At 39.2% G+C, this 16389-nt stretch overlaps 2 protein-coding genes and 1 pseudogene across 2 annotated transcripts; 2 read left to right on the plus strand and 1 right to left on the minus strand.

The window, feature by feature from the left end:
* Nucleotides 1-1410: 1410 nt before the first annotated feature.
* LOC141823666 (uncharacterized) lies at nt 1411-2510 on the minus strand. The gene is made up of 3 exons (XM_074710940.1): nt 2430-2510; nt 1823-2320; nt 1411-1744 (listed from the first exon to the last, which is right to left on the minus strand). Exons 1-3 carry the CDS (start codon nt 2508-2510, stop codon nt 1628-1630), a joined length of 696 nt encoding a protein of 231 aa, XP_074567041.1. The 3' UTR covers nt 1411-1627.
* Nucleotides 2511-2930: 420 nt separating this feature from the next.
* LOC141823667 (uncharacterized) lies at nt 2931-4372 on the plus strand (annotated as a pseudogene).
* An 809-nt stretch (nt 4373-5181) lies between these two features.
* LOC141823668 (squalene synthase 1-like) lies at nt 5182-13996 on the plus strand. Its single transcript, XM_074710941.1, has 3 exons — nt 5182-5505; nt 13289-13331; nt 13887-13996. The coding sequence occupies exons 1-3, from the start codon at nt 5311-5313 to the stop codon at nt 13994-13996; spliced, it is 348 nt and encodes a 115-aa protein (XP_074567042.1). The 5' UTR covers nt 5182-5310.
* The last annotated feature ends 2393 nt before the right edge of the window (nt 13997-16389 follow it).

Consider the following 16389-nt stretch of genomic DNA (forward strand, 5'->3'; position numbering starts at 1 on the left):
AGAAAACGACAAAATTTTGCACGTGCGTAGCACGTGCAAAATCTTTGCCAAAAACCCCGCTCTCGCTCCCTCCGACCTGCGCCCGCTCTTCTTCCTCCTCCGACCGGCGAACGAAGTCCCTCTTCCTCTTCCTCCTCCACCCACGCTGCACCTCTCCTCTTCTTCCTCCTCCGACCGGCGAACGAAGTCCCCGCCTCACCTTTTCTGCCGAAGCCTGCCCGAAGCGAAAAACTAGGGTTTCCCCTGTCGCTGCTCCCCGAAACCTGCCGACCCTCTTCTTCCTCGACGAAGCTCGCAGCGACCCTCTTTGCCCTCAACGAAGCTCGGCGCCTTCCTGCCGACCCTCTTCTAAACCACTGGCTTCCTATCCGCCCCTCTTCTTCCTCGACGAAGAGAAGAACTAGGGTTTCCCCTTCTACTCGTGCTGCTTGCCGAAGCCTTCAGTTTTTCCTTCTTCGATATCCGTCCTGGGCATTCCTTCCGACGGGCAAAGATCAATCAAGGAGTTGATGAACTTGTACGAAAACAATATCAGCGGTACCAAGAACTTCAACTCAGGATGTTTGTCCATGTTCGAAGAGCCGAATGGTCTTCATACTAGAAACAAGTTGGAATACAACTTGCTTGAGCAGGGACCTGGAATCGGCGACGACCTCTTTGAAGGAGTCGATAGCTTGGCGGAGCAATCGCAGTTTGCTCAGCAAAGCATGTTGCAGTTTCAGCAAGAACTTAATGAACAGCCAATTGGAGTGGACTACTCTGATGTTATGCATGAAGCCATTGAGGTTTCTTTGCACCAACAAGGTGGATTCAACTGGTTCTGTTGAAAGAAATGGCAGGAAGCAGCTAAACCTCGCTCGCTTAAGGACTAGGTGATTTCCCTACGATTAGCTGTTTGAATCTTTCCTTGTTATGCCATGAATCAAATATAAACTATGTCGAGCATGTTCAGGAGGAATTCTTGTTTGATATCATCATTAGAACTCCAAATATGGCATTTGTATTAGTGTGGTTAGTGATGTTTGATACTTCTATCCAACAGCTTGATAAATGTATGATGTTCTAAACCATGGTTTCGATATGTAGTTTTGTGTTTCACTCTTCATTTCGATTGTACTTCTGCCCTTGTTGTAAAGGCTGTGCAAAATCTATAAAGTTTAGAAGAAACTAAGAACTTGCTTCTGTCTCAATTATGATCTTTCACTACAAGCACTTCACTTTATGCAAAGATGAACTCTTGGGAGTGGCAGATGTTAACTTTATACATAATGACAAGAAAGAAAGAAAGAAAGAATCTTTAGTATAATTCTATATAATTAACAAGTGTAAATTAGATTTGATCGATCTTTGGTAATCTTTGGAAAACCAATTTTTATAACTTTTGATCGAGACAGAGCAAGATTCAAACAATGAAACAACACAAACCTTTGTACAAACTTGAAAAACCTTACATGAACACAACTAACAGTCAATGAAATTACACACACACAATGAAAGCATCAAAAATATAATTAACTACTTCATTAAACTCCTAATCCAAGTAAATAGGATTAACACAAGGCTCACTGTTAATTGCCATCCTTAATACTGAACTAACCCTACTTTATCAACTAGTTAGGAGAGTGATTTAGGGTTTTCCAGGGTTCTTCGGATCATGGCGGCCGTTCGGTCCTGAGCCAGGATAGTCATTCACCTCGATCTCCATTCTTCCCTTCTCAAAGCCACCTTCCTCGACCTGCATAATCTGAGCTTGCAGAAACAAATTAATCACAAATTTTCACAAGAAAGAAGAAGAAAAATTGTGGAAAATCTGTTCTGAAACCTTCATTCTTAGTTCATCTTTGTTCCTCAACGCAAAGGCTCCTACAAGAACAACAACAACAAGAAGAAGAAGAAGAACAAGAGAAGAGATCAGCCGTCGGCAGGCTTCGGGGAGCAGCGACGAGGAGCAGCGCGGGTGGAGGAGGAAGAGGAAGAGGGACTTCGTTCGCCGGTCGGAGGAGGAGGAAGAAGAGGCGGGGGCTTCAGCGCGGGTGGAGAAGGAAGAGGAAGAGGGACTTCGTTCGCCGGTCGGAGGAGGAAGAAGAGACGGGGGCGGGGGCTTCGAGCAGCGCGGGTTTTTGGCGAGGAGGAGGAGGGGGCCGACGAGGAGGAGGAGGGAGCGGGTGCCGGTCGGAGGAGGAAGAAGAGGCGGGGGCTTCGAGCAGCGCGGGTTTTTGTCGAGGAGGAGGAGGAGGGAGCGGGCGCCGGTCGGAGGAGGAAGAAGAGCGGCCGGTCGGAGGGAGCGGGAGCGGAGTTTTTGGCGAAGATTTTGCACGTGCTACGCACGTGCAAAATTTTGTCGCTTCCTTAAGACTCAGGGACTCAGAGAGATTTGGACCAGAGGATCCGAACTCGACTGACCGACCAAAAATTAGAGGAAGTATTACCAGTGTTTTAAAAGGCGTTCCGGAGGCGAGCCTCGGGGCTCGACCTGGGACGAGGCGTTCCAATAATAGGGCGTAAGGCATTAAAATAAATAATTAAACAAGTTATTTATTCAACAACACTGCATAGCGCAGTGGCTTAGTGGGTTTGATTTTGAAATCGGACTTGGGTTCGACTTCCATTATAGTCATTTTTGTAAAAAATTTTCATTCCTTATAAAGAATTTAAATTAATTCAGCAAATAAATAGAAAATTTTTTTAACACGATCATTATAGTACTTCATTGACTTACTAATTTAGGCTGTGATTTATTTCAATTTAGAATTATTTGCTTTTTTAAGTGACTAATATTGAAAAAGTATGTGTTTTAAATTATTATTTAGAATTGTATAACGATAGTTTTGTATCTATATAGGTTTTCTTAATTTTATTATATCTATTTATATTTTTAAAATATTTTATAATATATATCCTATTTTTATATATTTAAAAATTAAAAATTTATGGGACTTACGCCCGACGCCTCAGGGCTTTCGCCCCGTGTGGGCGGATGGTAAACGCCTCGCCCAACGCCTTCGCCTTTTAAAACACTGAGTATTACGCCCTGTTTACTTGGGAGGGCGGAAAATAAATCAAAGGAAAACTTTCCTCACGATGTATCCATCCATCGTTTACTTTTATAAATTTTGAAGGGCGGAAAGAAATTCTATCCATCAGCAGATCGTTTTCTCCCCCAAATCTATCACTCCGAAATCAGACGGAACGCGGACGGACGGACGAAAAAAAAATTCTCTCCGATTTCTTCTCTTCTTCTCCTCTGCCGCCGGCGCACCTCTGTCCCCTGCTCGCCGTCCGCCTCTGCCGCCGGCGCACCCTCACCCGTATCCTCGTCTTCATCCGCCTCCGCTGCTCGTCGCCTCCGCCTCCGTCTCCGCTGCTCATCGCCTCCCACCCCACGGAGCATGCTCTCCTTGCCGTACTTGCAGTTGAGGTACTGATCGGAGGAAGGGTCGAGGGATTCGAGGGATCCGCGATCAGCTCGTCGTCGGAGATCCTGGAGTACGCGTCAGTGGAAGGCGTCGAACCAGTGGTGCGCGCCTGCGTGGAGTGTTTGGGGTCGGCGTCGGTGGAGGTGAAGCGGGAGGTTGCAACGAGGATCCATCTCTTGGCGAAGCACCGGTCAGACTTCCGGATGCTGATCGGAGAGTCAGGGGCTATCCCGGCCTTGGTACCGCTGCTGTGCAGCACGGACCCGGCTGCGCAAGAGAACGCGGCGACGGCGTTGCTAATAAACCTTTCGTTGGAGGAGGCCAACAAGGGGCGGATAGCGGCAGCAGGTGCGATCAAGCCGCTGGTGTACGCGCTGCGTACGGGGACGACCTCCGCGAAACAGAACGCCGCATGCGCGCTGCTGAACCTTTCGATGATCGAGGAGAACTGGGCAACGATAGGCGCATGCGGGGCGATTCCCCCGTTGGTGGCGCTGCTCGTGGGTGGCTCGAGCCGGGGGAAGAAGGATGCCCTCACCACGCTCTACAAGCTGTGCTCCACTCGTCGGAACAAGGAGCGGGCGGTAAGCGCTGGCGCTGGCGCTTCTGGTGGGCATGATCAGTGAACCCGGAGGCGGCACGGCTGAGAAGGCAATGGTGGTACTGGGAAGCCTGGCTGCGATCCCGGAGGGGCGAGAGGCGATAGTGGAGGCCGAGGGAATCCTTGTGCTGGTGGAGGCGTTCAATTTCCAGTTACAGCCATTTTCTCACGAACAGGTTGATGTCTGTTGACGCGGGGACCGAGCATCCTCCGTTTACTCTCCCTGCGGCGAGGGATTTCTTTTCTCCTTCCCAAGGATTTATTTTCCCAAGGATTCCTTTCTTTTCCTCATCCACTCTATCAAGTAAACATAGCATTAATGTTCTACTCTTTTTCTTTCGTTTAAATTTTTTCTACTGGATTTTATTGATAATGTTTTAATATTGAATTCTCCATCAATCATTTGAAGGAAAATATTATAATAGAGGATTGATTTAATTTTATTGTTGATTGATAATTTATCATATTATTTCATTTTTATCCCACTCCTAAAAAAACAAACAAAAGAAGACAATTCTATTAAGTTAAACAATATAAGATTTATATATTTACGAAAGCTAAACGTGTGGACCGGTTAAATGCAGTTATTTTAAAGTCAGATACCGTTATACGAAAAATTTCCCTTTCTAGTAAATATAAAAATTAAATGCAATCTTTTTTTTTAACTCGAATCCGGTGAGATGATAAATCGCGAAATTTTCCTTTTAGTAAATATAAGGTTAAATGCAATCTTTTTTTAGTTGGATACCGTGATGCAATCTTTTTTTAGTTGGATATCGTGAGATGACAAATTGCCTATTTTAGTAAATATAAAAGTTAAATACAGTCTTTTTTAATTAGATAAGTTGATATAATCGGTAAATTGATTTTAAAAAATATTATAATATTCTAGAAAACCAATAATTATATTCAAAATAATATGGTCAACAATCAGCGAAATGGGAGGCATAAATTCGATTTGACCTTTTCTATTATCGTTTTCATATTATTATCGTTTGAATTAGTCCCCGTCACATCGCTTAATTTTAATTTTAAAAATTCTCCGATCCATGACCAGGAAGCGTGACTCAGTGACTCAACCACCTTGACGCGGAATCATCTTAATGATTGCGTACGTTCACACAGTGCGAGTGAGCAGCAAGCGACGGCGCCAGCCTGGCTTTTTCTGTGAGCGGCCATCGCTCGGGAGGCTCGAAGTCGTGTCGAGATCGGATTCTCTTGGTTATTTAGGTTGGGACTTGGGAGGGCGAGGCTCTCGTTGTTGTCCTCGGTTGTAACGAACGCTGCAGAGAGATGGGGGTGTTAGGAGCGATGGTGGCGCATCCGGAGGAGCTCTACCCCATGGTGAAGCTTAAGATGGCCATGGATCGCGTGCGACGCCAGATCCCGGCGGAGCCCCACTGGCACTTCTCCTACCTCATGCTCCAGAAGGTCTCGCGCAGCTTCGCTCTTGTCATCCAGCAGTTACGCCCACAGCTCCGGAATGCGGTCAGTCTCCTTTTTTTCTCATCGCTCTGATTTTCGATTTCCTCGTTTCAAGTGGGAAATCTTTTATCGCACGCGATTGCTATCTGATTTGTCCGCACATATGCTGCCTGATTTGATATCCTTTTGTTTGGACGCGTCAAGTCGCTGTGTGCGATTAGATCCGTTCTCCATTTCTAGTTATTATTGATGGTTGTTGAGCGTTTCGTGGATGTCCAGGTATATTAGTTCGCGTTCCCATTGCCTGGCTAACGAGGAGTCCTGCATTTTGATCTTGTCTGATTGATGTTGATCTTGTCTAATGAGATAAATCTAAGAACTACTGAAGATGAAGATAGATATTTCTTATTTTAATGCATACCTACATTCATATTTTTTCTACTAGTATTACGCCATCAGAATGCTGTTGACTTGTCATAGATTCTCAACGGCCTCCATTTATTTAATACGTTTCCTTGTTATCTTATTCATACACACATGTAAACTTGCGGATGCCTTGAGATATCCAAATTTTATTTTACTATTCATCAGTTGGTATCATTACCATTGTTCAACATGGAAACACCAGTTTATTCTGATCCGCAATTTTTCACTCCCCTTTCTTGTATTGTGCTACATCTTCATTGTTGTGGAGAGTTTTGTGAGGGAACGAGGGACAGGTAAAAGCTTTCCACTCTGCAGGGGTGAAGAACAACATTCACAATGAAATAAAAATTCTCAGACTGACTCAATCTATGCAGGCTACATGTTAAGTTAAAATACAAATTGTATGAGATAGGTTCGTTGCTTGGAGACCAAAAATATCCCTTTTGAGGTAGTCTAACTTAGAAGTGTTCAATCCTAATGATATATGACTAGAAAAATGCAGGATAATAGAACAAGACTATCATGTTTCATGATAATTATATCAATGCACCATGGCCCTATTGCCTGTGTGCTATTGATACATGCACTATATAAGTAATCTCTGAGAACAAATATCTTATCATTTTTGTCTCAATTTTTTGGGGAAACCATATGAACATTATCCCATCGACTTTATGCAACACTCTATTAGTTTGAGTCAAGAAGAGCTTAGTACTGTATTGTTGTTATTCATAAAGAAGCATTACACTATATAGGGCTCAAACACAACATGGGTACACAATAGATAAATAATAGTGTGCCAAGTTAATTAATTAAGCTTGGATGATAATGTGGCACACACTTGGATAACTATACATTTTAGTGGTGGAACGTGTCTTGGATATTCATTCGAGATAAATGCAACTTGGCCCTTTGTGACTTGTCAATGAGTTTAAGTCTCTTAGCCAAGGTTGAAGCAGGTTTACCAAGCTGTAGCTGGGGATCAATCACTTGTGGGATGGCTTGAGTGTTGTCTGTGGTTCAACTCAAGGTGGACCATGGTTTGGACATTCGTTTGAGTTGAATGCAACTTGGCCATGGGCCATGGTTTGGACATTCGTTTGAGTTGAATGCAACTTGGCCTGTGGTGGCCCGAGTCTAGTTAGGTTTCATATAATGTGGGAGAGGACGAGGATTTGTCTCTACTCAATTTAAAACAAGTACAATGGCTTTGAGACTCCTCTATCTCTTTTGTGGCTAGACAATGACCCTCTCTCTTTTACTGATGCTTTGAAGACGGTGGTGGAAAGGGCTCTAAGCACTACATAATCTTTGAAAAGCGATTGCTCAAGGTTTTCTTTGTGATTAGGAAAATTGCTTTTATAGGCCCTAAAAAGTGTGTAGACTAATCTTTGGAGCCATGTGGTACCACAAGGTTAGCTCTTTTAATTGGGCTATACACCTGGGCTTATCTCATAGTTTTAGTGGTTCCTAAATATTCTAGGGGTTTCCCCATTACAACATTCCCTTGCCTTGATTTTTTGTGATCCATTATCTCTATTTTGGTTAGGAATATGATGTAGGAAACAAGGTGATATCCTTGCATTTGTAACACTGATTCTGGATGTAAAATCCTCTAATTTTGTTGTCCTTATGATTGAGAATTTTCTCAGTGCTCGCTATTGATGTAAGGTTCGTGTGGCATGGTTGACCTTGCACTATAAAGGCACGGCAAGGTCTTACTGTCCTTTCTTTCACAACTTTAGTAGAGATTTCTACTACTTCCTTGCTTTGATCAGAAAACTCCTTGTGTCTTCTAGCACCCTTTGGGCTTTAGAGTATTGGGTTTCTAGGTCTATCTTCTTTGTCCTTAATTTCCTTCTAGTGAGTCTTAGACAATTTCTATGGACCTATAGATGCTACCCCCATTAACTCCATAAATTAACATTAACTAGTTGATGATCATAAGGCACGTATAAAGGACGATACAATAAGTTTTCTATCATACTCCAACTAAACTAGAGAAAAAAGATGGTAGAGGAAGTTGTTTTTCATTTCTTCCTCTTCATAGTGATTTTCTACTGGCGCACTATGCTCCACTTATCGTCAATATCTCATAGGGCTATAAATGAGCCAAGCCGAGCCAAACTTTGTAGTGTTTAAGTGTGTTTTATAAGGTAACTGAACCAATCTAAACTGAGCCTACCTTAAAATGAACCAAGCCGTTGAAATGGTTGTTTAAGCTTGACTTGTTTTTTTATATGAGCTTGAGCTTAGTTCGTTTAAATGTTATCAAGCTCTTAATTCAAAACTTATTTGATTGTTTGAAACATTTACAGTTTTAATCTTGTTTCGTTGGTTATTGAACTTGATAATACAAGCTTGTTTGTTCATTTTGAAAGTTTCTTTATTTATGTACCATGTTGATGAGAGTTTTATTATGAACATGATTCACAAACTTTGTTCGTGAACCTTGTTCATGAACTCACATATAGTTCACAATCTCAATACATGAAGATTGACAAGTTGAACACATATGTTCAAGCTTATTCATTTAGTTTAACGAGTTGTTCAAGTTTGTTCATTTAGTTTAACAAGTTGTTTAAGCTTGTTGATTTAATCGACCTTGTGTGTATTGAACGATCATAAACAAGCTCTTACCAAGCTAAACACCAAACTTGCTCATGAATATTTGGTTCATTTACAACCCTAATATCTCACCCTACCTTGATAGCAAGGCACTCTAAGAATTGACCCAATTATTCATGCTCATCAACGCATTTGATTTCTTGAAGCAAGATCTCAAGGCCACTAGCCTCCAAGAGCCTAAGGTTTGGTTTGAACTCTATCTTATGTTATGCTTTATTTGTTTTCTAACTTTGTCTTTTGTTTTGTAGAATTATGCTTTTATCTTACAAGTGGCCTTAGAGATTCTGATGATGAGAGCTCAGAAAGCTCCCTTGTTCGGATCTGGTTAGAGTTGTTCAATTCCACATTGTTTGACTCTTTAGCCAAGTAGTTAAGTTGACCAAGGATCCTTCAACCATGGATCTATAGGTGGAGGTGCCAATTCAGGATGAGAGCCCCTTAGAGGTGCCTACCATTGAACCTATGGCTACCTTCATTCATTCATAAAATGAACAAGTTGTTCCCATTGATGGACTACATTAGCACATGACTAGACAGTCTAAGAGGACCTAGATTGAAGAAGAGAGGGCATAAATTTAGTCCCATTGATGGACTACATAAGCACATGACTAGACAGTCGAAGAGGACCTAGATTGAAGAAGAGGGGGCATAAATCGAAGAGGCAATGCCCTTTCCTAAAGAAGAAAAACCCACAACATGAAGTTTTAGAGCCATCCACTTTAAACCCAAGGAAACATTTTGATCTAATGAGTAACTACAACTCTGTGCCTGTAGTAGTTTGAACCTATGCCAAGTTAGATTGTTGAACCCTTTAGAGAAAGTTCCCATTACCAAGACATGAGGGTTGGATGGGATCTAATAGATAAGCCTTGGAAGAGAATAAGGCATGCCTTGACGTACATGTACCAACTGATGCTTCCTTTACTAGCCTAAGTGATTTGACAACATTGGGCATGCTTTCGAGATGCACAAAGGACAAAATTCGACTCTTCCATGAGCAAATGACATTGTAGATGACGAAGATCGAGCACTTGATGCTTGAATCCATATCCAATAGCCGATGGCGATAAGGTGGAGTAGTTTAGGAGAATAGGTCGAGTTTGACTCCATAAGGAATTTGTGCAATAAATGGGAGTAGATGATCATTGCTCTCAAGGATGAAGCTTACCAACTCAATTGACATTGTGGAGGCCCTTCTTGACAATAAAAAGACTAGAAGTGAGAGTAAGGAGCTCCAAGTATAGAATAATGAAATGCATGATTAGAACCAACTACTATGGTAAGCTTTGAGATCAAAAGGTGGGTAAAAGAGTATTAGAAGTGGCCTTGAGTGTTAGGATTAAAGCACCAATCCTAATAACCAAAAGCGATACAAAAAATTTGAAAAAAATAAACACAGAATACATAAAATTTATAGTGGTTTATCCTCAATTTGACAACTACGCCCACTTGCCACCGTTGCAAATTTCCACTATATTGAAACCAAGATTACAAAGAGAGAATGCATCCTCTTAGAACTATTTTTTTTTTGCTCTCTCTCCACTCTTTGTGTGAATCATGTATTTCAATGACTACCGCCCACAATCATAACTGAATTAGGACTACAAATAATGTCTCAAATACCTAAAATATCCTTACATAAAATAATTAGGCATCACACACACATTAATAATCTCCCACTTGGAGACTAATTCACCATCAATTGTTTCCATCTACAGTGGCAACAACTCCTCATTCTTTAGTCCTTAGTCCTCAGTGGAGCAGTTTATCTAAAGTTGTGCATCACTTCAGTTTCTCAAGTGTCACAATCTATGTCAACATATCGAGCATGACTTGTATTTTCTTAAGAGCCAAAATTGTATCCTCCCAAGGGGATTTTATAAAGTGATATCAAATCTGTATGTGCATTGTCCTAGCATTATAAACAAGATTCTTAGCCAAATGAATGATATATTGTCACAATATAACACATTTTTTCATATTTGTGACCCAACTTTTTAGAAAAGACTGCAACCAAACCATCTCTCAGTAGTAAAAAATGCAACTATGTTTTGTAATTTTGAACCCAACGAATTGCAGTATCACTCAGAGTATAAATAAATCCAGTAGTACTCTTTTTGCCATCTACATCACTAGACATATCAACATCAACATATCCATGCAAGCTAAAATTTGACTTTCTAAAGCATAAAGAGGAGTTTTCAATATTCTTCAAATACCTGAGAATCTATTTCATTGTCTCCCAATGTTGGTTACTTATAAACCTACTTATAACTCACATTGTATGTGCTATATCTGGTTTAATGCATATCATTGCATACATAAGACCAGTGTTCTAAATGACTCTTGAGGTGACCGCCTAGGTGCCGCCTAGGCAGGAGGCGGGCATCAACCACACCTTCTTTGCCTTAGGCGATCAAAGATGAGGCTAGACTGGTGAGACGGGTGAGCTGGCGCGTGAGCCAGCGAGGCGGCTGAGGCGGTCGAGGGGGGTGAGGTGGTGGATGAGACGATTAAAGTCAATAAAATTTAAAAAACCCTACTCCCTTTCAAAACATAAATAACTCTGTAACTCAAATCACCCACAACTCACCTCCTTCTGCTTGAAACCGCCATCACCGCCGCCGTCACCATTAGATTAGCTTTTATATATTTTTAGTCATGGATTGAAATCTCGAGCCGTTTCGTCTGATACCCCTTCGGTGTTGACGCACCACGACGCGTTTGAACCCGTCGACCGAGCCTGACTACTCGTTCGGATGCGTCGTGCGGTCCCGACGATGTGTTCAGACTCATTACGCGAGTCGAAACAGTGGTAAGAGCGGTGAGTTAGATTTTTTCTTAGGATTTAAGAATAACTTTAGATTAATAATTTTAATCAACTTTTAACTATGATTGCGATAATTTAAATAGACTTAATTACAGTTTAATAAAATTATCTTATTAATTTAATATATATATATTAAAAAATTATTTTATTTTTATTTTTAAATATTTAGATTAAAATTTTTATTTATAGTTAATATTTTATATTAAAAAAATTTTCAAACTATATCAGTATGGTATGATACAATATCGAAACTGTATTGTTCCAGTCTGGGACTAAAACCTCTACATGGTTCGAAATTTTAAACCAAGGAAGCTCAAGGTTGGCTTGTTGATGGTGGTGATGAAGATGAGGTCGAGTCGGGTTCGGGACTTGGAGAATGGTGGAGGAGGTCTTGGGAGCGGATGAAGTGCTACAACCAAGGAAGAACACAAGGAACACCCCCAATAGAGAATTTGATGAGGATTTAGATACATTGGAGGAAGAGAATGAAGATGTTGATTTTGAGTCCGATGATGAGAGGATTATGGATGTAATTGATGGTGCATGTGTAGATGATTTAGAAGATTAGTTATGTTTAGTTTAGTCCTTATTGGTTTGTTGTCATGTTGGATTGAAACTTTGAATTTTAAACTAGACTTTGAATGATATTACTTTTTTAGTATTAATATGGTGATGAATTTTTATTAATTATTTTGTTAGTTGCATATATGTATTTGTACCTTTTATAAATTGTATTGTATGAAACTTATTTATGCATAAGCATGATGACTATTTATAATATTATGTATCAAAAATGGTAAAAAAAAAAAATTCAATTGTCTAGGCAGTGCCTAGGCGGCCGAGGTGATAGATGGTCACTGGCCGCCCTGCCATCGCCTACCGCCATTTACAACACAGCATAAGACAACCAATGACAAAAGCATAGGGTACAATGCCCATTTAGGTTGGATCCTTAGATGAAGGTGACTCATTCTTAGAAAGACGAAAATGATGGGCCAAAGGTGTGTTCACTATCTTTGCTCTATCCATGTTGAATCTGCTAAGCACTTTCTTTATATATTCTTGCTAAGATAACTTTAGGACCTCATTGTCCTTAATAATTTTCATTCTAAGGATTTGTTTTGTAGTACCCAACTCCATCAAAAATAGTACATTATTAGGTGAAGATCTAATAATTATGGGTGTAAATGAGCTGAGCCAATATTAGCTGTGTTCAAACTTTTTTACTTCCTTATCGAGCTTGTTCAAACATGGGTTTAAAAATCTTTTCAAGCTCGAGTTGAGCTCGAACTTTTTATTGATCTCAACTAACAATGTTATTATCCTTATAAATTAGGTCAAATGTTTATTTGATACATGAAAAATATATTATATTTTATTTATAACATATTTTGAATAATTTAAGATTATAAAATTTATAAATTACTATATCTTTATGTATTTGAATAAAAAAAGAAATAAATTTATGATTACATTTTACACAAATTAATAAATAACTTTATTCATAAATTGGCTATGGACGTTAACAATCTAAGTTTACTAGTGTTCAAGTTTCTTTATTTTATATACTTTTGTTACTATTGAACAAATGTAAACGAGCTTTATCGAACTGAACACCAAGTTCTTTCATGAATGTCAGGTCCATTTACTGCCCTACTAATGATGCTAGGACTGGGTTCAATATTTTGATTATCAGTGTAGTGCTTTTGTAAACCAAATTCTGACTTCTTATTCCTTTGAATGAGGATTAAAAGAAGAGTAAAATCTACAAATGCATTGACTATGTTGATCAGTATGTTTATGCACCATATTGAGTGAGAATATGGTCCATTAATCAAAAAAAATTTTGGTCTTATTATTTCTTCTTAGTTATACTTGATTATTTTTGCTTATACATGGTCTCATCAGGAATGATTGCTTTTTGGTTGTTTTATTTGATGCACTTTTATTCTGATCTTGCAGGTCTGCGTTTTCTACCTGGTTCTCAGAGCCCTAGATACAGTTGGTCAGCTCTTATCCCTTTATGTTATTACTTAAACTTAACAATAAATTTAAGGTTTGTTTGTATTCATTTTTGTTAGTTTTCCTGAGGGTTTCAGTTGTTTTTCTAGGTTGAAATGAAAACCACACTGTTTCTTCCCAATTCCTGCTAGATTTCATTTTGTTCTCTGCTCTTCCTTTTTTCACTCTTCTTTTCCTCCTTATTAAACTCTCTGGGAGCACATTGAAACTAGGCAATGAATGGATGGAAGAAACGCAGTCTGCTAGCATTTCTAAATTCTCTTAATATACAAATTGATTTTCTTGTCGCGTCAGTTTTTTATGGTATTTTGTACTCAATCTTGAATATTATATGGATCACGATTGATTTTCAGCAGCTTTGTATTGTAAGCACCATTATTTTCTTTCTTCAATTTTTATCATGCCATACAATTAGCCTTAAAGACATGCTCCCATGTCGTACTGGATACATGGAATGCTGAGATTTTTTTTTATTGATTTTTCTATTACCTGAGTAACCGGATAAGTTTCATCTAATCCTTTCATTAATAAATTTCAGAGGATGATACAAGTATACCTTCTGATATCAAAGTACCGATTTTGCAGAGCTTTTACCGTCACATATACGATAGGGAATGGCATTTTTCATGTAAGCCATCTATTACTTGAATGCTCATTTTTTATATAACTTGCATCATTGCTTGAATTGTATTCATAATTGACTGAGGTTCAACTATGCACAATCTGTGGGTAGTTGATTTGGTGGTTGTTTCTTTTAATCATAAATTAAACTGTCAACTTGCTTTCCAAATGAAACATATTTGTGGTTTACAATTCAGTCAATGCTGTATGTAGGATGCTACATAAATGCTAGCTGTACGTTTGGTTCACAGGAATGGAATTATTATGCTCCATCTGAGCTCAATCTAACCAAAGATAGATATGCCTACACTAGTATCAGGCAGCAATAATAAGCTAATTCACACCTTGAACAATAACCACCTTGTCTTATGGAATCCTAGAGCATTGAACTGACAACCTTAATTGAAACTGAGGCAAAACAGAAGGGTTGTTAGCCAGCAAATACAGATAGGAAAATATAATAATGTGAATGTGAGAAAGATATGCTATCAGCTAAAAAATGTGAATAAAATTATGATGTGCCAACTCAAGAAACATGAGTTAACTCAAACATGATGGAAATATTTCATCATGCATTAAGACAACACAATGACAATATATCATATCAACGACCTCCACTCCAAGCATCAATGTTGCTCTTGTAATGAAGCAACACACACTAAGAATAAATGGAATAGACACTCGTTGTTAGCATGATTTGAAATCTCATACCATGCCAGATGAAACAATCGAAACGTATCGTTCCGGTAAATCATCGAAATTTGATACCACTCGACACCAAGATTCAAAATCTTGAGCAATGCTATATTTTGTCTTTGACCAGAAAGATACTATTCTGATATTGTGCCGATGCTCCGATGCATAATGCTGATGATAGATTGGAGGTTGAAGGAGGAAAGAGATGAAGTAAAGGAAGAATACATTATTTGTGCTGAGTGGTATCGAATTTCGATATGTATCGAAACATCGACATGATACCAAAATAGAATCATTTCAGATTGAAATTTTGGCACAGCTTGAGATTTTGAACCTTAGTTGTTAGTATCTTACATTTCACATATTAATCATCAAGTTACGAGTGAAAGATTAGTGGGTTTCTGCTTGCACTCTCACATTGTGGGGAGGTACATTGTGCTTGTTTAAGCATAGGTATGATTGCCATCCAACAACCAAAATATGTTGTCTATCACATACACTCATTTTACAATCATTTAAGCATGCTATTGGCAAACTATCCCCAATTGCGTCAATAAACTACATCTTGGGTCTATAATATGACAATATATGAAAGCCCAACGATATATAACACCTTAATGCTATAATGTTGCTAGAAGCGAATAATCTAAAGCCTTAAAAATCACAACTCAAATCTCCAAACAAAAAAAAAGTTTGACTCGACCCTAACCAACATTCAACTTACTACATACAACTGACATATATGAATGATCATAAAATCAATCCTATGGATTAGCTAGCATAATATATAGAATCTTGCACAAAATCATAAGTGTTCTGACATATATGAATGATCATAAAATTAATCCTATGGATTAGCTAGCATAATATATAGAATCTTGCACAAAAATCATAAGTGTTCTTTTTTTACCGAATCGTCAAAGGGACACCTAATTTTGATTTATCATCAAAAGGGTGTGCCCTGTGTGCTCTTTCCTACCAAAAAACAATACCCTTCTAAACCCACCCACCCAAACCACAACACACCCACACCCACACCCACACCCACACCCACACCCACACCCACACCCAGTTGCTTGCCCTAAAAGCCAAATTGGAAGCCCAACAGGTGGATGCCTCGCTCAAATTGCTATATCTAGCATTGCTCTTGCACTTAACTTCTCTATTTGGGAACCTTTCTTTGACTTGTTCTCTTCCCTTCTAATCTCCATGAACAATCCATGGTTAATACAAAATGGAGAGCATTTAACTTCTCTATTTTCGGTACATTTCTCTGACTTATTCCCTACCCTTCAGTCATCGTGAACAACCCATTAAAGGTTGGTACACAATGCTTAGAGTTTTTTTTTGTTTTTAATTTTAGGGTTTACTTTGAGTTTTAAGCTTTACTATTTAGGATACTTTGCCCGTTATTTAGTGTTTACATTCTTTGAAGCTCATGTAGTCATTCTATTTTTGGAGCCTTAGAGGTCCATTTAATATTGTTAGAATATTTAGGGGAATAAATATTATTTTAATCTGTCTTTTCTTTATAGAATAATTTTTCTTAGAATAAGTCCCTATCTTCATATATAAATAGGGACTTATGTCTTGTAATATCCTGAATATAATTCCATAATATTTTACATGGTATCAGAGCGAAAGGGTTTAGGTTTATCCGCCGTACCCTAATTCCTTCTCCCCTCTCTCTTCTCTGTTCACTGCCGCCTCCCACGTCTCTTCCT

This window comes from Curcuma longa, chromosome 3, assembly GCF_044706935.1.
Source record: "Curcuma longa cultivar G26 ecotype Majalengka, Jawa Barat chromosome 3, ITB_CL_G26_1.1, whole genome shotgun sequence".
In the NCBI taxonomy this organism is placed as follows: domain Eukaryota; kingdom Viridiplantae; phylum Streptophyta; class Magnoliopsida; order Zingiberales; family Zingiberaceae; genus Curcuma; species Curcuma longa.

Coding starts and splice junctions, on each gene's coding strand:
- LOC141823666 (XM_074710940.1), bottom strand. CDS start 2,510: ATGCCTTACGCCCTATTATTGGAACGCCTCGTCCCAGGTCGAGCCCCG. Junction 2,321..2,429: donor GAACGCCTTTTAAAACACTG/GTAATACTTCCT, acceptor GCACGTGCGTAG/CACGTGCAAAATCTTCGCCA. Junction 1,745..1,822: donor AAGATGAACTAAGAATGAAG/GTTTCAGAACAG, acceptor CTGCAAGCTCAG/ATTATGCAGGTCGAGGAAGG.
- LOC141823668 (XM_074710941.1), top strand. CDS start 5,311: ATGGGGGTGTTAGGAGCGATGGTGGCGCATCCGGAGGAGCTCTACCCC. Junction 5,506..13,288: donor GCCCACAGCTCCGGAATGCG/GTCAGTCTCCTT, acceptor CTGATCTTGCAG/GTCTGCGTTTTCTACCTGGT. Junction 13,332..13,886: donor CAGAGCCCTAGATACAGTTG/GTCAGCTCTTAT, acceptor AATAAATTTCAG/AGGATGATACAAGTATACCT.